The sequence below is a fragment of the Staurois parvus genome, unplaced genomic scaffold, assembly GCF_062004578.1.
Source record: "Staurois parvus isolate SC_StPar_1 unplaced genomic scaffold, SC_StPar_1.0 ptg000251l, whole genome shotgun sequence".
NCBI classification, from domain to species: Eukaryota; Metazoa; Chordata; class Amphibia; order Anura; family Ranidae; genus Staurois; species Staurois parvus.
The window spans coordinates 6,727,513-6,751,262 of record NW_028318047.1 but is presented as its reverse complement, the minus strand read 5'-3'; the positions used below and the strand labels follow the sequence as shown (position 1 = coordinate 6,751,262).

At 40.7% G+C, this 23,750-nt stretch overlaps 1 protein-coding gene across 2 annotated transcripts in view; it reads left to right on the top strand.

The window, feature by feature from the left end:
- MCM3AP (minichromosome maintenance complex component 3 associated protein) overlaps window positions 1-23,750 on the top strand; it is a 105,887-nt gene that overhangs the window by 10,044 nt on the left and 72,093 nt on the right. The window contains exons 1-7 of one of the 2 annotated variants that reach the window (XM_089680872.1): window positions 1,905-1,930; window positions 2,137-4,543; window positions 5,476-5,699; window positions 8,216-8,294; window positions 11,477-11,609; window positions 11,696-11,889; window positions 21,823-21,962. In XM_089680872.1, coding sequence (XP_089536998.1) covers window positions 2,182-4,543; window positions 5,476-5,699; window positions 8,216-8,294; window positions 11,477-11,609; window positions 11,696-11,889; window positions 21,823-21,962 — 3,132 coding nt within the window. In that variant the 5' untranslated portion in view covers window positions 1,905-1,930; window positions 2,137-2,181. Of the gene's footprint in view, window positions 1-1,904; window positions 1,931-2,136; window positions 4,544-5,475; window positions 5,700-8,215; window positions 8,295-11,476; window positions 11,610-11,695; window positions 11,890-21,822; window positions 21,963-23,750 lie in introns of those variants that run through there. The other variant, XM_089680871.1, reaches the window with a different exon arrangement.

The following is a 23,750-nucleotide window of genomic DNA, read 5'->3' as shown; positions in this document are numbered from 1 at the left end:
TGGGGGGCAGGCTGGTACACACCCGGGGTTTTTGTTCCCTAGTGTCTTTTACTTCATATATCAGTGATTATTATATGTAACAACATAATCTTTCATCTCGCTCGCAAGAAAGTACCATTCATTTTTTTATATTCGTTTTTTCCACTATATATTTGATTAATTTCTACCCTTTACTATATATCAATCATATAGTGGGTGCCCAGTGGTTATCACCTGTTTACCACTGGGCCCCCATTTGTTTCTAGACTGTTATTGATTGCTGCTATGATCCTAATAATTTTTTGTGAAGTGAGTATTGGTTGTTCAACAAATCATAATTTTTTTATCCAATGGTTATTTTACCTATAGAGGTATTATCTCATAATTATTCATTATTTATGTCTTATTCAGCATCTTAAAATTATACCTTGCCAGTATGTACAATATCTGTCATTATCAGTCTAAGTATATGTATTTATATCACAACGGTTTTATTTTAATTTTTTATTTGTTTATATTATCTGTGCATATACACGTTACCCAGTTAAAATTGGCCTTGGGCTCTTTAAAATTGTAACCATCAGTAACTGATAACACACAATATATAGACACAATCTCCTCGTATCCTGTCAGCTTGACAAAGGAGTGCGCTAGCATGGTAATGTCACAGTGAATCCTCAGGAAACTTCGATGCCCGGTGATGTCATCGTGCACATGCTGCGCTCCACTGTGCACTCCACACCTCGGTATCAGGCTCTCTCCATCTTGCTGGCTCGCCTAATACTGACAGATGACTGATAATCATTCATTACTGCAAACTATGCTATTCACCGTTGCGGACTCCCATTAGATGGAATATTGATGTGCTTAATTTTGTCTACCTTCCTGTAAGTTGCTTCCTTTTATGTGCAATAAATACGTTTCCAGCTCACACTTAGAGGCACTTTTCCCCTTTTTTCTTTCTACATGCTGGGCAGCCAGCCTATTGCATTGTGAACATAGGAGTTCAGCACTCTGTTCACCACCATTCAGAGAACACTTCAGCTGCTTATTAATGAACTATTCACTCCCATTCTGAATGAGTATGTGATGAGTCTGGTGATACAAAGCTACTGTAATACCTTGGATTACAAACGCCTCGGTTAACGTAATTTTTGGTTTATGAATGAAAATCCATTGAAAATAATGCCTCGGTTTACAATTTTTTTATGAATTTTTTTCGCAATATGAAGCGTATGTCGGTGCCGATTTTTAAATGCAATTTCCGTCTTTTTTTTTTTTTTTCTTCATTATAGTTAACGGAAACTGTTTCTTTTAAGAGATTAAAAGGAAACATTGTTTCTTTTAACTCCAGGAAATAAACTAAAAGAGATCTCTTTCTTTTAGCTGGGTGGAAAGTGACAGCTGAATTTCTGAGCTATAGTGAAGAAAAAAAGCGGTAATTACATTTTAAAACCCGCACCATAATAGAAAAAAAACCAGCATGGGGTCCCCCCTCCCATCCATACCAAGTCCAGACAATGGCTTCCAGCCGTCTGCCTGCTCTGGTGGTTTGACAGTTCTTAAATATGTAAGGGGCGGAAGGACCCGGGGACATCACGCATGTGACCCTGCCCCATGTGACATCAATTAATTATTTTTTTAATTGCTGGCAATTCTTTTACATTCAGCTGTCAGTGGGGAACCCTGCTGACAGCTGAAACATTAACACATGGTTGTCACTACTAAAATACTGCATGACTTGATAAAATAACTCATGCTGTATTTTAGTAGTGTTTACTTTTTTTTGACCTCGAACGGATTAATTGGTTTTCAATGCAGTCCTATGGGAAACGGCGTTTCGGTTTATGAATTTTTTGCAATACGAAAAGTCCTGCAGAGCTGATTGAATTTGTAAAACTGTATTTCTTCACAGGTAGGAAGCTACTACAAAGTTTAAATTCCCTCCAGTGTGAGTATTTTTTTGTTTATAAAAATCTTACTTTTTTAAATTTTATTTTTTTACTTGTTTATGCAGGTTTGATGCTTTGCAGGGTATTCTTTGTGGCTATTTTAATATTCCTAGCAAGATAGCTTATAGTATAAATTCTTAGTTATGTTTTATTGCTAGTTTTTGTTCTTAACTTTAATCTTGTTCTATTTACTTTTCTTTTAAAGGTTTCTAACATCTGTATATAGACCTGGAATACTCCTGCTTCAGACATGAATTCTAATAATCCATTTGGAGGACCTCCAAACACCAGTAATGCCAGTCAAAGTCCTGCATTGTTTGGACAAACATCTGTATTTGGCCAGAGTGCTGGTGGACTCTCCGGCCCTTCATTTGGACAGTCTTCCTCTGTGTTTGGTCAACTCAGTACTACAAGTCAGACTGCCCCTGTGTTTGGTCAAAGCACTCCTAGCCAGCCCCCTGTGTTTGGACAGACTACTGTGGCACAGCCTATTCCATCATTTGGCCAGACTAACAGTGGTTTTTCTGCTCCTATGTTTGGTCAGGCGTCCACAGCACAGTCAGCTCCTGCATTTGGACAGTCTGGTCCTATATTTGGGCAGGCCACATCTGGAACATCTAGCTCTGTTTTTGGGCAGGCTACGCCAGAGCAGCCTGGTTCCATATTTGGGCAGGTATCATCTGCACCTGTATTTGGACAGGCCAACTCTGGACAGCAAGGATCTGTATTTGGACAAGCTACGCCTGGACAGTCTGGATCTGTATTTGGGCAGGCCACTTCTGGACAGCCTGGATCTGTATTTGGTCAGGTCCGTTCAGGACAGTCTGGGCCTGTATTTGGGCAGGCAGCTTCAGGCCAGTCTGGATCTGTATTTGGACAGGTTGCTTCCGGACAGTCCACACCTATGTTTGGGCAATCTAATTCTGCACAGTCAGCACCTAAATTTGGACAGACAGCTCCAGCATTTGGACAAGGAATTACTGGACAATCGGCCTCCCTCTTTGGACAAACAACCACCAGCCAACCTTCTTCTGCATTTGGGCACTCAGGTCCTGCATTTGGACATTCAAGTTCTAACCAAACACCTCTGTTTGGACAGGGTGCTGGTAGCCAGTCAGCATCCCCCTTTGCACAAGCAACAACTAGCCAGTCTAATCCACTTTTTCAGCAAACTAATAACCAGTCCACTTTGTTTGCTCAGTCCAATGCTAACCAGACAACTGCTCCATTTGCACAGACTGTTTCTAGTCAGTCATCTACACCCTTTGGAAGTAGTACGTCAGTATTTGGACAGGCAGCTTCAGGATCATCTGTGTTTGAACAGTTGAGTAGACAGTCTCAGGGGGAATTAAGTCAAGGTTCAGTATTTGGTCAGCCAGTGTCTGGCACTACCTTTGCTTTTAGTCAGCCAGCTTCTGGCCAGACTCCTATGTTTGGACAGAACACATCTGGGCAAAGTTTGGATCACTCATCCACCCAGTCAAGACCAGATGGATCAAGTCAAAATGTTGCTTTTGGACAGACCACTACTGAGCAAAGTAACTTGTTCAGCCAAACGCCTACATTTGGGCAGCCCACCTCTTCCCAGACATCATCTGTGCAATCTTCTAAATTTGGGACTGTATCCAGCACACAAACTGGTAGAAATAATGCATTTGGAGAAACAGGTGAAAAAATGTCAGTCTTTGGTCCACCGTCAAGCACTCCTTCTGATCAGAATAAAAGTATTGGTCTAGCCTTTGGTGGAGCTACTCAAATGACTAACAATCCTAATGTTCCAGAATCCAAAGTGTCAACTAGCATAACTTCCTCCCCCTTTGGACAGATGTCTAGTATATCCTCATCCAATACAGCTTTCAAACCAATCTTTCCAGGAGCTAATAAAACTCAGGATGCATCGGAAAAGCCTTTATTTGGGAATCTTTCTGCAGCAGCTGCATCAGGGGAAAGGCAGAGTAGCAGCTTATTCTCTTTCTCTGCAGAAAGTAAACTCAAAGATGAAACTGGGCCTTTTAAGCCTGCATTTGCAAGTGCTGATAGTAGTTTCACCAGTTTTAATGAAGAGGTTGAAAGAGAGGAGAAACATAAAGGGTTGAAGCGAAAGGAAGACTCTGGCCACTCTACTAGCAAACCGGAGTATGCCTCTTCAGATGATACTCCTGATCTGCAACGTGAAGACCCTTCAGTAAAGAGGTCTACCCGATTAAATAGAGATCTAAAAGGAGGTGCTAATATTTTGTATAAAAGCTTGTTTGATGCTTTTAAAAGTCAAATAAAATCCCAACAAAAGGACTCCAAAAGAAAGGATACAGATTCTAAGTTGCCAGATTCGGATACATCTGCATCAAGTCAGACAGCTGCAAGAAATCATCCAGCATCTGAATCTAGCCAGCATGGATTGGCTAAGCCCCAATTACCAGCTGTACCCATTCAGCCCCCACCGATCAAGCCCCATCCCCCTGCAAGTCAGGGAACACCAAACAGGACTGTTACAGTTGTTGGATCAAGCTTCCAAAGCCCTAGCAGAGATGGTTCTGTGGCTGGACCTAGTCCACTATTACCTGCCAGAATTCGACCTGTGATAGAAGTAGTGATGCCTCAAAAAACTCAGTGTATGTGCAGTAAATAATCCACTCTCTCTCTTTCTGTGTCTGTCTGTGTGTGTTTTTCTCTCTCTCTCTCCATCTTTATAAAGTTCCATTACCTTGTTACGCAGGACTTTTGACAGTTCTTTTCTGATCCCCATGGCTCAGTATCTAGCCTAGTCAGTGCTTACATGTAAGAGCTAACAAACTCATTGACTATTTATACACTGACACTAATTTCACTTTAAAAAGCCACAGATGTGAGACATTAACCTCTAATTGGCATTTTAACCCGTGTGTGTCACCCTGTGTGTCTGTACCAAGGCCAAACATTCCAGGGGATGGAAACTTTTTATCATGGCCATTTGTGTGATTTCTATTATGATTTAAAAAGGAGCCAAACAACTATTTGATAATAAATGGCTTCATATGATCATCATCGTTCAATAAAAGAGTGTTTTTGGCATGATCAGTCACATTTTCAATATCAATGCCAAAATTTCACAATTTCTGCCAGGGTATGCAAACTTTTGAGCACAACTGTATAGAGTCCTTTCCTTTCTATGTCTGTATATAAAAAAGAGAAAAATAAAACCTAAAACATTTTTTTTCATCTATAGTGCTAAAATTATTTTCCAAGACAATAAGTGTAAGTGCAATTATTGCCCACTAGCTTCTATATTTTAAGTCTCTGACCTAGACTGTGTTTATCAGAGAAGAAACTCTCCTATCCTTGATTTGACTAGAAATTTATACATGATGTCAGCAGAATGTGTGATGTGGGTGACACTGGAAAGAAATAATTATCTTAATTAAAATATCAATTGAGGCCTGCACTAAATGACCTGACAAGTGTATAATTTATTAGTATGTGGATATTTTTAAAACTTTTGTCCTCCAAGCATGTTTTGGTGGAAATAGCTGTAAACATTTGATGATGTTTGCAATGTTCTGTTTAGTTTCCTTCTCCAAGACGCCACTTCGCAGGACTAAGCGAAATGACAGCACTGATAGCTTTGGACCACTGTCTCCGAATGAACAAACCTGCATTCAGTTAAAGAATCTCCCTCCACATCTAATTACAAAACCGACTTTGGAGGCATTCTTTAAGAAGTTTGGTAAAATTCAGCAGATGTATTGCAAGCCTGGAAATGCAACAGCAATTATTCACTTTGCCCAGCATGTAAGTTTTGACCAAAATGCACTCTATTTATATTGTTAAATGCTTACTGATGTATTATACAGTCTATAAATCCGAATTTCTATGAATTGCCTCACTGTCCAAAAGATTTATTTCCAGAAACATTTGTTTGAGAGACCTCCATGGGTTTCTATGTTCTCTTTGCATGACATCTTTATGCTCTTGCAAACAGCCATTTAAGAGGCTGTCCAAATTCTGCATGCATTGGGCTACACTTAGCTGTTTTGCTGAGCATGATCAAAACCTCTCTATATGACTTACTTGAAATAAGTTTCTCATATGCTCGCTCCAACAGGCAAGCGCATTTATACACAGGAGGCTGCTCGTTTTAAGTTCAGCAAACCCTTTCAGGCAGAAAAAAGGGAGTCTTTAGGCTGTATTAAAAGACCAAAGAAAGCACACATTTAGTAACCTCTAACAAAGCCTTCAAATTTAGCCCTTGTTAATAGGAAACTAATAATTTTATGTTAGAATGTTTACCCTACATGGTGTCTTGGGTGGAATTGCCATTGCCTTTTAAAAAAACAAACAAAAAACGTTGCTGTGCCGTTGCTCAGGACCGTTGATGCAATGGCTCTCTGAGAAGCCTTCATGAATTTGACCTCATGACCCACACTGCTTTATTACGATCCATTCCAACTGTACGGTTGAAAGCTGAATGTAAGCAAAGGGGCCACGCATACTGGTGATGTCAATACCCAAATATAGCGATGCCAATATTTAAGAAACAAGTCAAAGGGGAGGAGTACCTGATGGATAATTCAGTTGTAGCTTCTTTTGGGTGGGCAGTTCCTCATGGGGAATGAAGGGACTAGTTCCCCATTGTGTCCATCAAGCTTTTGATTGACCGTGCACTGTAATGCTGGGGGGGGGTTTACTTACACTCCCAGCGGCTGAAGGAACCGGGGAGTGTGTGTATCTGATAAAGCAAACTAAGCCTGTCAGATAAAAGCAGTCTGACCCCTCCAGCAACGGCAGATTGTGGTTCCCATTGTGGCTCTGCTTGCTCATCTGCATGCCTGGGACTGTCAATGGGTGCCGCAGGGTATGGGCGAGGGACACATGTCCGCTCTCCCTCCTCTTCTTGTTGCTGACCCGGAAGCGATGTGTATGATGTCACATTCAAGTCGTCCTGTCAGTGTTTGCAGCCAGGTTGGCCGGGAAATAGTTGTAATGCAATATGATCTGCACTGCAATACATTCATTAGAGCACACTGTCTCATTAAAGAGAACCTGTCACCAAAAAAATCACAGAGGACTTTGTCCCTTTATGTGATGGAAAAAAGTTGAAGTTGATACATGTTACATATTGCTGTGTACACCGGTGTGAAAGCAATATTTCTAGCACCAAGCTTCCTTAACTCTAAGTTGATGACCTATATGGGGGCTTTTAAAGCTTTGCATATAGAATATAGGATACTGAAGTTTGTCACCATTTTGTGGGTGCACACAAATATTAAGGTTTTGACATGTTTGGTATCTATCCAGTGCAACCTCCTATTTTTTTTTTTTTTTTAATTTTTTGTTTATCTAAATAAGGCATCCAATAAAACTGTAAAAACAATAAGAGCAAAGGTCTCTGAACACAAAGTAGTCTACATACAACCTAAAAAAGACAGAAGGTATACAGTGTGTACAAAGTATACAAAATGTAAAGTCACTAGGTAAATATCGAGTGTTGTAGACCAGTAAGAAGGTGGTGTAAAACTGGTCTGGTTCCATGCAAAGCATAGACCCTAAACAGGTTGCAAAGATCCGGGGATCGGCAATTCGCTACATCCGTTAATTGATACCACTAAGAACTGGGAAGTGACCTTCATCTTCAGTATCAATATGATCGATTGACAACTGGAGGTGATCATTGGCTGAGTCTTTGCCGTTTTGGTTATTTTTCAATTCATTCGAATGGTAGTTTTCCAATTTCTTCCATGTCGTCCTGGTTTTGATTGGCATTTTAAAGCATTTGAGATCGTTTTAGCTGAGCAGCCTCAGTATCTGCACTTCTTTATATGTTTTCCCCTCTCCATTCAATCTTTTAATCAAAGTATGCTGTTCTTCTGAACAATGTCTGGAATGACCCATTTTACCCAGATTTTTAGAGAAATGCACTATACCCAGCATGTACATTTGCTGCCTTCATTCTTATATAAAGGCCACCTGTTTGACACCTGTTTTTTCACAGAATGATTGACCTTTCTAATAGAACTCCACACTGCTACTATTTTGAACATGCCCCTTTGAATTAATGATTCAACTACACAGAATCAGCAGCATGCATGTCATGATTGTTGGGTCTTTTGGTTTTCTATTACTCTACTAAGCCTACTAGTAAATTATTTGCCATGTAGAAAAATAATTAATAACAAAAATGGTGGTGATGTTGGACTGCTTTTATTGTGAACACAGCTGTGTATATCTTCCTTTACAGTGTTCTATGGAAGATACTATTTATGTTTTAAATTAAAAATAAAATATTTTTTATGTCTCTCTTTGTACAGAAAGCAGCAGCAAATGCCAAGAAAGCAGGAAAGAAGTTCCACAAAGATGTCTCTGTGTTTTGGTATCGAAAGAAATCCAGTGAGTGAAACTTTATATTAGTTGCAGTTCATTGTGAGTGTGTGTTATTATAATAAACAAATCATATTCTGTAATAACAAAATATATGTGCAGCGCTCTGTATATAATAAAGTGATAATCATAAACAAAAAGTCCATGAATAAAAGTCCTTTGCAATCACCATGCGAGTTGAATTGCTCAAAATAAAATCACCACGTGACTGTAAACAAATCTCCAAAAGTGCTGTGCTCCCCCTTCAGGTGTGCACTCACCAAATTTATTTGCCTCCCACTCTTAGTTGGCAAAAACGCTTTGGTTTAAATTCTATATAATGGGAGTCCCTATGAATAAGTCTGGAAGTGATGAAACGCGTTAGATGGGCAGAGCGAGAACCGGAAGTGCTGTACTTTGGAACCGGAAGTGACACAGGACTGTCCGAGAGCGAGGACCGGCAGTGGTGAGAGCGTTGTGTGGTCTTCCCTCTCTGACATTACCATCACATGAGGATATATATCTTTGGGCTTGTTTTATATTATTTTCTTGTGAGTTTCTCTGGGCAGAGATTAAATGGTTTTAAATGGTACTGCACCATGTCGTGTCTCTATTTCTTTTCTTTTTGTGATATGGAGAGTCATTATCCGAGGCAATAAGTCTGGAGTGTTGGAACCATTCTGAGAAAGAATCGATACATGAAAGAACATCTTTTTCTGGAAGAATATATATTTAAACCAAAGCGTTTTTGCCAACCATGAGAGTGGGATGCAAATAAATTTGGTGAGTGCACACCTGAAGGGGGAGCACAGCACTTTTGGAGATTTGTTTACACTCACGTGGTGATTTTATTTGAGCAATTCAACTCACATGGTGATTGCAAAAGGACTTTTATTCATGGACTTTTTGTTTATCACTTTATTATTTACTGAGCGCAGCACATGTATTTTGTTATTACAGAATATGATTTGTTTATTATAATTTTTCACAGTGGAAAGTAGCGGCTTAATACTTGTGTTTTACTACATTTTATGAATTTTTAAGAGTGCAGTTTGCATTTAGAAAGGTTTAGAAAAATTATTTTTTTTTACCTGAAGATATACAGTGTTTTGTGTGTATGTATGTGTAATATATATATATATATATATATATATATATATATATATATATATATATATATATATATATATATATATGTATGTATATATATATATATATATATGTATATGCAATTGCTTAAATTTTTTTCCCTCATTAATCTACACTCAGTACCCCATATTGACACAGTGATAACAGAATTTTAGAAATGTTTGCAAATGTATGAAGAAGGAAAAACTGGAATATCACATTGGCGTATGTTTTCAGACCCTTTGCATCAACAATTGAAATTTAGCTCATGTGCTTCCCTTTTCTCTTAACCATTGCTGAGATGTTTCTATACCTTGATTGGAGTCCACCTGTGGTAAATTGGATTGATTGGACATGATTTAGAAAGGCACGCCTCTCTTTAACCACCAGAGGATTTAACCCCCCCCCCCTTCCTGACCAGGCAATTTTTTGCGTGACGGTGTTGCTTTACTTTGACAATTCCATGGTCATGCAACGCTGCACCTAAATGAAATTTATGTCCTTTTTTTTTCCACTTGAATTGAGCTTTCTTTCGGTGGTATTTAAGCTCCTGTGCATTTTTTGTTTTTTTGCGCTATAACAAAAAAAGACCGACAATTTTGAGAACAAAAACAATATTTTTGAGTTTTTTTCTATTAAACATGTCCAGTAAAAAAAATTTAAAAATCAAATTTCATCATAAATGTAGGCCAAAATCTATTCTGCTACATGTCATTGCTAAAAAAAAATCCTTATACTTGTAAATTAATTGGTTTACGTGAAAGTTATAGCGTTTACAAATGGCAGTATATATACTAGAATTTTGTTTTTAATTTTTACTAGTAATGTTGTTTGCTAACAGTTGCAACCCCCCCCCCCATTGGAGATCCTCGGCAATCACTGGGTGCTGGCGAATAATCACCGGCTAGGACCCGGTGATTGACACCCGCAGCCGCAAATGGCAGCACGGTTAGGGTGCGACGGCCCCCTACCTGGAAATGCAAAATCACATATACACATGATTTTGCGCACCCATGCTGCCCTGTAGCAGTATATATGCTATAGGGCGGACGGGAAGCAGTTAAAAGGCCTTACAGCTGACAATGCATACTGTATCAGAGCAAAAGCCATGAAGGAACTACCTGCAGAGCTCAGAGACAGGATTACTGCAAGGCGCAGATCTGGGGAAGGCACCAAATTCTGCTGCATTAAAGGTTCCCAGGAGCACAGTGGCCTCCATAATTCTCAAGTGGAAGAAGTTTGGCACAACTTTGACTTTTCCAAGAGCTGGTTGCCCTATCAAACTGAACAATTGGGGAAGAATGGCCTTAATAAGAGAGGTGACTGGGACTGAGCTCCAGAGTCGTCGTGTGAAGATGTGTGGACGACAACCATTCCTGCAGCCCTCCGCTGATCTGGACTTTATGGCAGAGTGGCGCGCTTGGAGTTTGCATAAAAGCACGTGAAGGGCTCTCGGACTGAGTAACAAGATTTTCTAGTCTAATGAAACAAAGATTGAATTGTTTGGCCTCAATTCTAAATGTTATTTCTGAAGGAAACCAGGCACCACTCATCACCTACCCAGTACCATCCCAGCAGTAGGCATGGTGGTGGCAGCAGTGTGCTTTGGGGGTGTTTTTCTGCAGCTGGGCAACTGGTCAGGGTTTGGGGAAAGCTGAACGATCCGAAGCACACAGCCAAGACAGCATTGGGGTGGCTTAGGGACAACTCTGTGAATGTCCTAGAGTGGCCCAGCCAGAGCCCTGATAAGCACCTTATTGAACATCTCTGGATAGACCTGAAAAGGACTGTCCACAGACAGTCCCCATCTAACCTGACTGAGCTTGAGCAGATTTTCAAAGAATGACAGAAAATCCCCCAGTCCAGGTGTGCAAAATTTGTTGCTTCACACCCAAAAAGACTTCAGGCTGTAATTACTGCCAACTTTTTTTTTTTTTTAATTTTTTAATTCAGACATTTCTAAAATTCTGTCTTCACTTTGTCTTTATTGGGTACTGAGTGTAGATTAATGGGGGGAAAAAGGAATTTAAACTGTAGAATCAGGCTGCAACATAAAGTTGAAAAAAAAAATTTTTTTTTTTTAGGTCCAGGCAAGAGAGAAACACCACTCCCTAAGAAACAAATTCAGCAGGTGGAAAGAAAAGAAAAGCAGAGTGAGCAAGGTAGCAATGTGCTTGTTTCCCCTGTACGCAAGCCTCTACTCCGTACAGTTAAAGGGTGAGTGCATGCAAAGTTTAGTTTTCGTACCTGCACAATGAGTATATTGTGTTGCTTTGACCTTTTTTGTGTTTTAATTTTCATAGATCTCCTCAAAAGAACTCTCACTTAGTGCAGACTCTTCAATATGATGTTGATAATACAGATGCCCCAACAACATCTTCTGACTCTGCGGTTCCATCTCTGCCTCCTTCACTTTTGAATCTTGTGGGACATGTGGCAGAAACTCCTGAAGAAAGGTATCGCCTGTTGGACCAGAGGGACAGAATCTTGCGACAAGGTAAGTACAGATCTTCTTAGGTTGCCCATACAAGAACAGATTAGGAATAGATTTTTTATATTAATTTTATATATATATATATATATATATATATATATATATATATATATATTTGTGTTCAAAATAATCCAACAGACCCAACAGTCATGACATGCATGCTGCTGATTCTGTGTAATTTAATCACTAATTGAAAGGGGCATGTTCAAAATAATAGCACTGTGTAGTTCTATTAATGAGGTCATTCATTCTTTGAAAAACAGGTGGCAATTATTGCCCTTATTTAAAGAAGGCAGCAAATGGAATTACTCTCCTATCTATCAAGGCAATCTGTCTCAGCAGTTCTACTCATAGCCAAGGACAGAGACCTAATTTCTTCTCTGCAAATTGAGCAGTGGACAGTTCTGCAACCCTCCCCACCATCACCCAGTTTAACTTTTTCTGAAGAGTCTATTGAAGTATAGTGTTTACATCTATAGTGTTTGCACTGTCATGGTTTACTCATTGTTCAATACTTGCATGACTGTCTTTTGAGGGAACAGTTGGCATGAGCTCTAGCTGGGCTCTTAATGTGCCATTAGCTGTCACAGGAGAAGTTGATCTGGTCTCTGGACAGACTGGTTTGTCACAAAGGATCAGGTTTCATGAAAATAGAAAAAATATGGGACTTTTAGGGTGCAAAGGTCATCAGGAATGAACAAAGACCAAAGTATAGACAAAAGCACATTTAATTTATTAAACATTGTATGTTAAAAATGCTGTAATAAAGGGGCACTTATTAATTGTATAATACAGCCACATAGAATAATCCCCCCCACATCCCCCCATCCCATGGTACTGAATACAGTAATACTAATATAGCCAACAAAAGACATTGCTACTGCGCATATGGCAGAAAGCAAAGGTATATTGATTAAATGTTGTGTTGCTCATGAAGGTGGGAAGGGGGTTTCACATCTCAGCATCTTGTGTTCAAACAATGTATTGCACACCAAAATAAATACTACTGACTAAAAACTATAAAAGGCATTGCAGGGTGGCACTGCACAGTAGCAAACCAGGGGATGAGCAGAAGGCCCAGGGGTTACATTGGCCCAAGGAGGCAGGGTGGGCATCAAACCATGACTGTGTCTGTCTCCGTGTGTGTGCGTTCTCTCTCTCTGTCTATATCTCTATCTCTCACTGGCTCTGTGATGCCTGTGAAGTTGCTGTTCGAACTTATTGTAACTGGCTTTTTTGTGGCATTCAAAGGTTTTAAATGCCCAGACTCATCTGACCTTGCCCCAACAATCAGCACCATGGGTTCTTCTAAGCAGTTGTCTAGAAAACTGAAACTGAAAATAGTTGACGCTCACAAAGCTGGAGAAGGCTATAAGAAGATAGCAAAGCGTTTTCAGATGTCAATATCCTCTGTTCGGAATGTAATTAAGAAATGGCAGTCATCAGGAACAGTGGAAGTTAAAGCAAGATCTGGAAGACCAAGAAAAATATCAGACAGAACAGCTCGCAGGATTGTGAGAAAAACAATTCAAAACCCACGTTTGACTGCACGATCCCTCCAGAAAGATCTGGCAGACACTGGAGTTGTGGTACACTATTCCACTATAAAGAGATACTTGTACAAATATGGTCTTCATGGAAGAGTCATCAGAAGAAAACCTCTTCTACGTCCTCACCACAAAAATCATCGTTTGAGCTTTGCAAATGAACACATAGACAAGCCTGATGCATTTTGGAAACAAGTTCTGTGGACCGATGAGGTTAAAATTGAACTTTTTGTCCGGAATGAGCAAAGGTACGTTTGGAGAAGAAGGGGCACAGAATTTAATGAAAAGAACCTCTGTCCAACTGTTAAGCATGGGGTTGGATCAATCATGCTTTGGGGTTGTGTTGCAGCCAGTGGCACAGGGAACATCTCACGAGTAGAAGGAAAAATGGATTCAATAAAACGTCAGCAAATTTTGGATGGTAACTTGATGCCATCAGTGAAAAAGCTGAAGTTAAAGAGAGGATGGCTTCTACAAATGGATAATGATCCTAAACACATCTCGAAATCCACGGGGGATTACATCAAGAGGCGTAAACTGAAGGTTTTGCCATGGCCTTCACAATCTCCTGACCTCAACATAATTGAAAATCTATGGATAGACCTTAAAAGAGCAGTGCGTGACAGACAGCCCAGAAATCTCAAAGAACTGGAAGACTTTTGTAAGGAAGAATGGGCAAAGATACCTCAAACAAGAATTGAAAGACTCTTGGCTGGCTACAAAAAGCGTTTACAAGCTGTGATACTTGCCAAAGGGGGCAGTACAAGATATTAACTCTGCAGGGTGCCCAAACTTTTGCAGACGCCATTTTTTTGTTTTCTGTTATTTTGAAAGTGTAAATGATGGAAATAAAATCTAACTTTTGTTGACATATTATAAGAATGTCTAATCTGTAATTTGATGCCTTTTGGAGAGTTTTCCATCTTTCCTTGGCTTCTTTATGCACATTAATACAAATTTGTAGCTGGGGTGCCCAAACTTTCGATCCCCACTGTATGTATGTGTGTGTATATGTATAATTTTTTTTTTACTAACAGTAATAGGTAGTTTGTGGCCCACCTAGACTCATTTATACTGTCACAACTTCTTGTAAGTAAGGTGCTGGCACTGTTCATTCAGCATAGGTGTACTGTGCTTCCAGTTTTTGATTTAACAGGAAGCCTCTGTGCAGACTGTTTCCTGTTTATTCATTCCTTCATTAGGTATAGAGACAGGGATTGAGCAATCTGTGTTCTCAGTCCCTTTCCCTTTCTCAAAATTGTAACAATAGGGGTCCCTTGATATTTCATCAATGCCCTGCCCCCAACAGGGCTGTTAAAAATAAATAAAAATAATGCAATTAAAAAAACATTTAAAAATGAAATTGTAAAAAATAATAAAAATTTTAAGAAAATTTAAGGGCTCATTAATACACATGCTCTGGCCTGTGCAACATGATGGACAGTTTGTTATTGGAGCTGCATGCAGGCAGTCTGTCACCTTATGATTGTACCACAGCAGTATGAACACAGCTACAGGCCCTAATTTGACAGGTGCGCAAGTGTAGATGTGTGACCCCGAAGAATACATGCGGTCTGTGTTCGGGGCTGCGCACCTGCACCCGGTTAAATTAATACCTATGGCTGTGTTTGTTCAGCCACTGTGTCACTATAGAGTAAACAGGCTTTCTGCATGCATCTTGAGGTGGATGCATTCACATAAACAAACTGCTCATCTCGCTCTACAGGCCACGGTGCCTGTGTAAATGAGATCCAAGATCCCATTCGCACTTCTGTGGCCAGGAGCCACAGATGCTTGTGTACAGCAACATGCAGCAGCCTGTACAAATCAAAAGCTGAATGATAGTTGTAAACTTGGCTGCTCAGAAATCCCTATATTTATGTATTGAGACTGGGTTCACATATATGCGGGCTGGTTTGCAGTGTGATTTTTTTTTTTTTTTTTTAAAAGTGTGATCTGGCGCAATTTCAGTCAGTGGTTCAGGTGCGATTTGTTAAAGTGTGTGAGACTGGTAATCGCACCTGAACTGAACTGAAAATCGCACAGGTTTTTTTTAACACGCACATGTGTAAACGGGCTCAACAGAAAAGCCTTTTCATTAACATATCATGTGAATCGGTGCGGTTCAAAAGGCATCCAAATTTGCATATATGTGAACCAAGGCTCATTTGTACAGGTGGCTGCTCACATGTGTAGGCAAACACCTTTGAATCCTGGGCACATGAATATGCTCCTTCATGCTGCATGGCCCTTTGTTATCATTTGAATGAGGCTTAAAATACAATACAAATGTGTGTTGCTGCTCATTGTTACACACTGCATTGCAATAAAATGTATGCCTGCATCATTTTATTACACCATTCATCAATGCAGCATACACATGACACTGCAATAGGTTGTTAGCACAATGCAAAGGTGAAAGCCAAACTCCAGGTTTTTTTTTATAGTTTTGTGTACCGATTTTCGCCATTTTGCAAAAAGGAACAATTTTACAGATATTAACTCATTGTAGTTTTTTAGATTTAGGGCTCATTCAGATGGGTTCTGAGTCCCATCCTGCATGCTGAGCCACTGCCTGCTGCATGTGGATCCATCTCAGAGCTGTGTGCAGGCATCCCATATATGTGGATGCATATGCAGCGGCTGCACGAACACGGGTGCATGTCAAAATTTAACAGGCAGGCAATGTGGGGTGTACAGATTCGAACGCAGACATTTTGTGGTCAGATCCGTGCACATGCTCCTGCCCGCATGTCAAATTTTGGCAAGCCTTTTAAGTCTATACAGCTGCAGTGTTTGCAGTTACACACTGTACAAGAGCCCTGAGAGATAACTGGAGGGGAGGGGCACCCCCCCTTCACACAGCACACAAAAACAGAGCTGAGGCTGTCAGTCAGCTGGACTTTTTTTTTTCCCTTGTGGTGAAAACTTGTCAGAAATCTCTCATTGATATTAGAGGAACTAGACAACAAAAAGAAATGACATGTCATGCTCTGGACAGAGGCAAGTAAACACTTTAGAAATACAGTGCGTGCTTTGTTTTGCTCAAATATACCAATAATTTGGCAGGTAAAATAATTACCGTATTTTAAGTGCTGTTCATTCTAATAACTTACAGTATCTTCACGTTCAGACAAAGTCTCTAGTCCCTCCTTGTATACAGCTAATTTGCAATATTCATGGATAAGGATAGAGGCATGAAATATCCAGACCATTTAGGACAAATATGTGGGGTTTTGTGGCAGCTTCCCCTGCAGCAGACACCCTCCACTGTTAAATCTCTGTAGAAAAGATCTGTCAATTGTATTAGAGTTTTCCAGGTGATAGTTTCCATTCCCATGAAATAATGCTGGTAGGAGGAGTGCAGTTGTGTGAAACCATTGTACATTTGTCTGTACCTCTTTGAAGGAATGGTGCCAGTTGGTGCTTTGTTGTGCAAGCACCCCCAATTCTGCATCCAGGGCTGCCCATAGGAGGCAACAATCAGTCCGCCCCTACCGGACTGATCTACATCAGTTTACCAGGGGGCTGACATGACCTGCCTCTGGCTCTCCCCTGGGTACACTGCAGTGCAGCTTTCTTTGTCCAGCATGGAGCCTCCTATGGCTGGCAGCTTGTGTGCGGACTCTTAGCTTTACAACTTCTCCCTGGGCTGTTGGAGATGTTGGATGGGGGCGTGGATGACCTCTCCCCTATTCACAAGTGGCCACTTTGGCTGAAAATGGAACAGGACTGGGAAGATGAGCAAAAATGGAAGCCTGAGGAGTCTTCACCTCCAGCCATGTAGTAACTGGCTGACGGGCAGAAGCTTTCTCCTGCAGTTATTCCCTTCATCTGTTTTGCTTCAGGCCTGTACTCTGACTGCTACACTCCACACCCCTCTGCACTGCCATTTCTTAATGCATACTGCTCACTGCACTTTCTGTACGTACTGCTCTGCACTGGCATTACATACTCGAGCCACACATTGCTCGCACAAATAGTTACACTGCGTGGAGGAGAGGGGACCTGTTAGGTAATCTGTATGGGGGCCTGTGCTTTCTGTTGTTGACTGGACAAGGGGACACACTGACCACAGCTGGGACCTGGGAATATTGGATGAAGAAATTGTGTTGTATATTGCCAAGAGTGTCTGAAATAGTGGGGGTTCTTTTTTTGTAAGTGGGGGGGGGGGAATAAGGGCAAGTATTTATATAATGAAAAGTATGCCTTTTTCTATTTTTTATGTATGGAAAATAAAAGTGTTTAATACAAACTATGTGATCTAAAAAAACAAAAGTTTTTAGGTGGTATATCCACTTAGTTTCAGCTCTAGAAATATTTCTCCTAGCATTACGTCCCCTTCAGTTGGGGACATATTCTGAATGGCAACAAACATGGTGCCTGTTGGATATTTGTTATGTCGCAAAGCGTAATGCTTTGAAACACTGGCTTTTATAACCATTCCTAATATTGGCAATATGCTCATTTAAATAAACCTGCAGTGCCCATGTGGTATACACCCACATATTGCAAACCACATGGACACTGCAGCAAATAAACTACATGGGTTGTGGCACAAGAGATAAACAAGCCTATATCATAGGATTTACCAGTTTGTGTGGATGTGAAGACATTGCCAATAGATAACCCTGTTTCCGTTGTATTTTTCTGTAGAAGATGCTGTGCGCTGTCACTGCTCGCAGGGCTTTCATCTTCACCTTTTGAATGGCTGAGCCACGATGATGTCACTCCCGTGCATGCCCACTGGAGTCACAATTGTGCACAGCACTCTGGATAGATGGCATATTCAGTGTGCCCTTAATTCAGAGTGCAGTGCGCATGTTCTGGCAACGTTTCCAGCTGCAGAAATTGTGTGCCTGTTTTAGGAGTTATTCATTGTACCCTCAGGTAAGCATTATTAGCTTACTTGTAGATAAGTGACCAAGTGGTGTTTACTACCATTTCAACAATTGTGTATCATATGGCCTGTCTGCCTAAAGCAGAATTCTCTGCCACTGTCTGATATATTTGTCAAAGGCAATTGGTGGTTACTGACACTGGTAAATGTTCTTCTGCCTTTCCATCCCTAATTACCTTCATATACAGTTTGAACTGCCTAGTTCACTTCCATTTCCAGAAAGTAAGGGGAATGCTGACTTTATAGTGGAGGTTGCGTATTATTTTTCACTGCAGGAATTTCATAAAGTTACTTATTTAGCTTCTCAACACATGCTAACTACTGAGTGCTAATTGGTTGAAGCAGCACACTCTAGTCTTTGGATACATACACCTAGTGCAGCTCTTCCCTCACTTGTTCTTGTGAACATGAAAAAAGGCAATTCCTAGAAAGCTTTTCCCTATTCTTGATCAAGCTGAGTGGCCCTTATATAATGGTAGGCCCAACTTAGAGAGGTTGTTCCCTTCTGATAATTTTGATTCCTCTTACCCCCATGGAACGGGAGTTTAGGGGGAGGTGGACTGTTTCCACTGTGGTGGACCCAGCCATTCTTGCAATGATCAATCTATTTCCTCTGATGGTTTTTCCTTCTTTAGGGATTCAGTTAATAGGCAACTGGAAACACTTTAGAAGACCTATTATGCCTATGCATCTTGGCAGTTGCCCAGACCATGGCAAATTGGATAGGAAAAATCAATTGTGAACTTTCTCTAATTTTGATGATCTGTATCCTGCAGCTGGATTACTGCTCTTACTCTCAGCACTGCACTTCTGTTTGGACGTTATGGAGAATGTGATCCATCAGGTCTCCAGAATGTCTCTACATTCTGTGCATTTGTGCAGAAACCTATAGCTTTAAGTCCTGGTTATCAGAATGCCCTTGTGAAAGTTGACTTTTGTGCATGCCCTTTATAGCCACTGCAATGTGAAGAGTTTTACTTCTCATCTATCCACAGTTTAATATAGCTTTTATGTTGCTTTACTCACCATACCTTGTGGTGCTATAACATTGGACACGTAATCAAATCCTGTGCCTTCAAATCTCTGATCATAGGCCAAGCACTGATACTCTCACTTCCTTTACGGTTGAAACTGCATCTTTCTTGGGAGCTTTCCCTTCTGCTCTGGCTTCCTCAAAAGAACAGATCTTGTCACTGATCAACTTTTTTGTCAACCTAGTACTGGGAAAAGTTGCAGTGGCCCTGTACCTCAGTACACCCCTTGTGTGCTTGTTTCACCTGCATGTTTGTCACTTGTCTATCGGTCTCCCCAGACATTTTCAGTTATGCGACTGTTCTACAGACTCTCGCCCACAGATCGCCAAGAATCTCTATCTCCCTGGTATTCACTAGTTTGACACGTTCCAACCACTATATTGGGTTGGCATGTACATCGCTTCCCCCATGTTCTGTAATCTATTGCATGTGACAGTAAGGTACCCCGTCCTAGAAATTTTTCATACAGCAACTTCTCTTCGGAATAAACACCTAGCCCTTGGTACCTGGTAGGTCTTGGTTAAAGGATAAGTTCACCTAAATGCAAAAGGTGCATTTATTATTTTTTTGTTTTGGAGCCTCTAAAGCATTGCACTAGCCATCATCAGATCGCCGGTTCCATGCAGGTTTCCCTCTGACCTGTCACTGTATCTGCTTGCTCGTACATCCCGTAGGAGCAAGCAGATACTTATTACAAGCCGGCAGCCGCAAAGGCTGTCAGGTCTGGTAGTTTTCCCATTCACAGAAAACTGTGAATGAGTGATGCAGCTGGGCAGGGCAGAGCTCCAAACAGCCACATTTTTTAAAAATTGTGACAGCTAGCAGGGAGAAGAAGATCCCCGTTAGCTGTCACAAAGGGGGGGGGGGCTGCGGGGATCGGTCCTTTTCGTAACATGTTACACCCTGAATATGTGTGTAACATGTAACCTGTTACGAAAGGTGAACTTATCCTTTAATGCTTGTATTTCCTCTTCTAACACCTTGGCATCACATATTCCTTTTACAGTCCTTTTTACAAGAAGTTGCTCTTCTTCAGTTGGTTTTATTTTCTTTGCCTATGGGCCTTCCTTAGGTGCTGTTGCTCATGCAGAGCCCTCCCTTTTTGCTTGAAAGGGTTACCCCTTATAATGGCCTCTGTAGGAACAAAACCATCTTCTTTCCATAAACCTTAACAGCTGTAGTTCTGTCTTGACTCCCTCTTCTTTTTTGTACTCTACATGGGTGACAAAGTAACCTGGAAGCTAGTCTTTCTTGCCTCACTGGGGCTATTTTTATTGCCTTTTGTGGGAATGTCATTCTCTTTCCATATATTCTACCCTGAAGGCATTATGTGTTGCCTTATGGGCCACCCTCTTCTGTTTCTTACAGGATGGTCCTTCCATGGGATTCTTCCCTGTTTTCCTAACTGCATTTGCAAAACCATTTTTTTTTTGTCAGGAGACAATTTGAGCCTCTGCTTATCTCTGCTTCGGCTACAAGGTGCACCTTCTTTCAGCTGTTTAAGACCAATGACCCTTGTTCTTCCCATGAACTTGTTTCTGCAATTTTGCTGTTGTGTTGCCTGCTCCTCGATTTATTGCTTGGGCACATCCCATTATCTAAGAATCAACTCTTGCGTCCTGTATTGTATGATTAACTTAATAGGAATTTTTCTTAATCTGAAATAAAATGGAGCCTCACAGAGTGGGTGGGGTTACTGTATATGGGTACACTGGGGGGGGATGTTTTCCAGCAACGCTTTTACCAGTGTTACCACCTAAGGTAGCAGGATATATAACCCACGATCTAAGAATCCGCTCCTGTTTCCTGTACTCCATGATATGGAATTTATAGGTACATTCATGGGGATGTCAAAATTCCTATTTTTGTTTTTCAACTTTAGTTGTTACGGTACCATGAATATATGGGGTCATAACTTTTCCTAACAATTCACTTAAGGCTTTCCAGAGTTGATTTTTAATACAATTATGTTTGTCAGTTGTGGGATAGTTTGGGGAAAACCGAAATGAAAAATACATTTTCTTTTGGTGGAAAACAAAGGATCATTGCATTTTGAGTTTTTTGTTTTTCAAAATGTTTTTTTATTTTTTTTGCAGTGTGCACTACATATCATACATGATTGCATGTTTCCTTAAGCTATTCTTTGCGGTAAATAATGAAAATGCATGTCTGTTTTGTGGGACAGAGCAGACTACTCTGGGGTATAGCCCTTTCCTAAATATCTCACCTGGGACTATACTTGCCTGACAGGAAGCTGACACTACGGATCCAGTTTTTGTCCAAAAAAAATAACTTTAAATGCTTGCTACGCTTATTGCTCTCACTATGCATTAGGGAAAAAATAATAAAAATTAAAAAAAAAAGTCTGCTTGTATCAAGCCTTGCCAAGTGGTGCTTACTGTAACATTTGCAAACCATCTTTCTTTTTTTTTTTTTTTTTTTCTTTGTTTTGTAGCCCGAGTGAAGAGGACAGAGCTTGACCAAGCAAATGTGTTTGTGGGAACCTGTCCAGATATGTGCCCTGAAAAGGAGAGATACATGAGGGAAACACGGAACCAGCTTAGCATCTTTGAAATTCTTCCAGGAACTGACAAGGTATCATTAGAGATGTTATAAATGTACAGCTCTGTGCCTTCACATGTTAAGACACTTTAAAACATACACTTTATTGCCAAAAGTATTGGGACGCCTGCCTTTACACGCACATGAACTTTAAATGGCATCCCAGTCTTAGTCCGTAGGGTTCAATGTTGATTTGGTCCACTCATTGCAGCTATAACAGCTTCAACTCTTCTGGGAAGCTGTCCACAAGGTTTAGGAGTGTGTCTATGGGAATATTTGACCATTCTTCCAGAAGCTCATTTGTGAGATCAGGCACTGATGTCGGAGGAGAAGGCCTGGCTCGCATTTTCCGCTGTAATTCATCCCAAAGGTGTTCTGTTGGGTTGAGGTCAGGACTGTGCAGGCCAGTCAAGTTCCTCCACCCCAGACTCTCTCATCCATGTCTTTATGGATGTTGCTTTGTGCACTGGTGCACAGTCATGTTGGAACAGGAAGGGGCCACCTCCAAACTGTTCCCACAAAGTTGGGTATATGAAATTTTCCAAATTGTCTTGGTATGCTGACACCTTAAGAGTTCCCTTCACTGGATTTAAGGGGCCAAGCCCAACCCCTGATATACAACACCACACCATAATCCCCCCCTACACCAAACTTTGTACTTGGCACATTGCAATCAGGCAAGTACCGTTCCCCTGGTAACCGCCAAACCCAGACACATCAATTGGATTGGCAGACAGAGAAACGTGATTCGTCACTCCAGAGAACAAGTATCCACTGCTCTAGAGTCCAGTGGCGGCTTGCTTTACACCACTGCATCTGACGCTTTGCATTGCACTTGGTGATGTAAGGCTTGGATGCAGCTGCTCAACCATAGAAATCCATTCCATGAAACTATGCACTGTTGCTATGCTAATCTGAAGGCCCCACGAAATTTGGAGGTCTTTAGTTATTGACACTGCAGACAGATGGGAATTTTTGCGCACTGTGTGCTTCAGCATGCGCTGACCCCGCTCTGTTATTTTATGTGGCCTACCACTTCATGGCAGAGTTGCTGTTGTTCCCAGTTGCTTCCACTTTGTTATAATACCGCTAACAGTTGACCGTGGAATATTTAGTAGCAAGGAAATTTCACGGATGGACTTACTGCACAGGTGACAACCTATCACACTTGAATTCACTGAGCTCCTCAGATTGGCCCACACAAATGTTTGTAGAAGCAGTCTGCATGCCTAGGTGCTAGATTTTATACACCTGTGGCCATGGAGGTGATTGGAACATCCGAATCCACTGATTTGGAGAGGTGTCCCAATACTTTAGGTCTGAAGATTAGTTTAAACCACCAAACTGTATATATTTTTGGATAACACAGTTCCTGGACAAATAGAATGGTGATAGTTCCGGTTTTTTTTTTATGACACACGATAATAGCACGGTTGTTTATCAACCACTATTTTTCATTTTATTATTTTAGTGGTCATAAACAATATATTACCCATGTTTTCATAAAATATAAAAGACAAGGGTGTTCCAATTAAATAGATGCCAAACTTGACAGCTTCAGCTGCAGTGTGCACACTTGTATATTCAGATATGCATCATCAGATTTTTGGTTACTCCTCCTCCTAATCTTCCACTGCGTCTGAAAGCGGGTATGTAAAATCATGTGACCTCAGTATAAGGGATAGAAAGAGATATTTGGGAGACTTTTATTGCTTCCTAATAACTAGAATTGTTAACTATATGTGCAGGTTAATGATATATTTAGCTGTCCAAAAGTGAACAACGGAGAGAGTCATTCTTAGGGTTCACATACACTTTGGA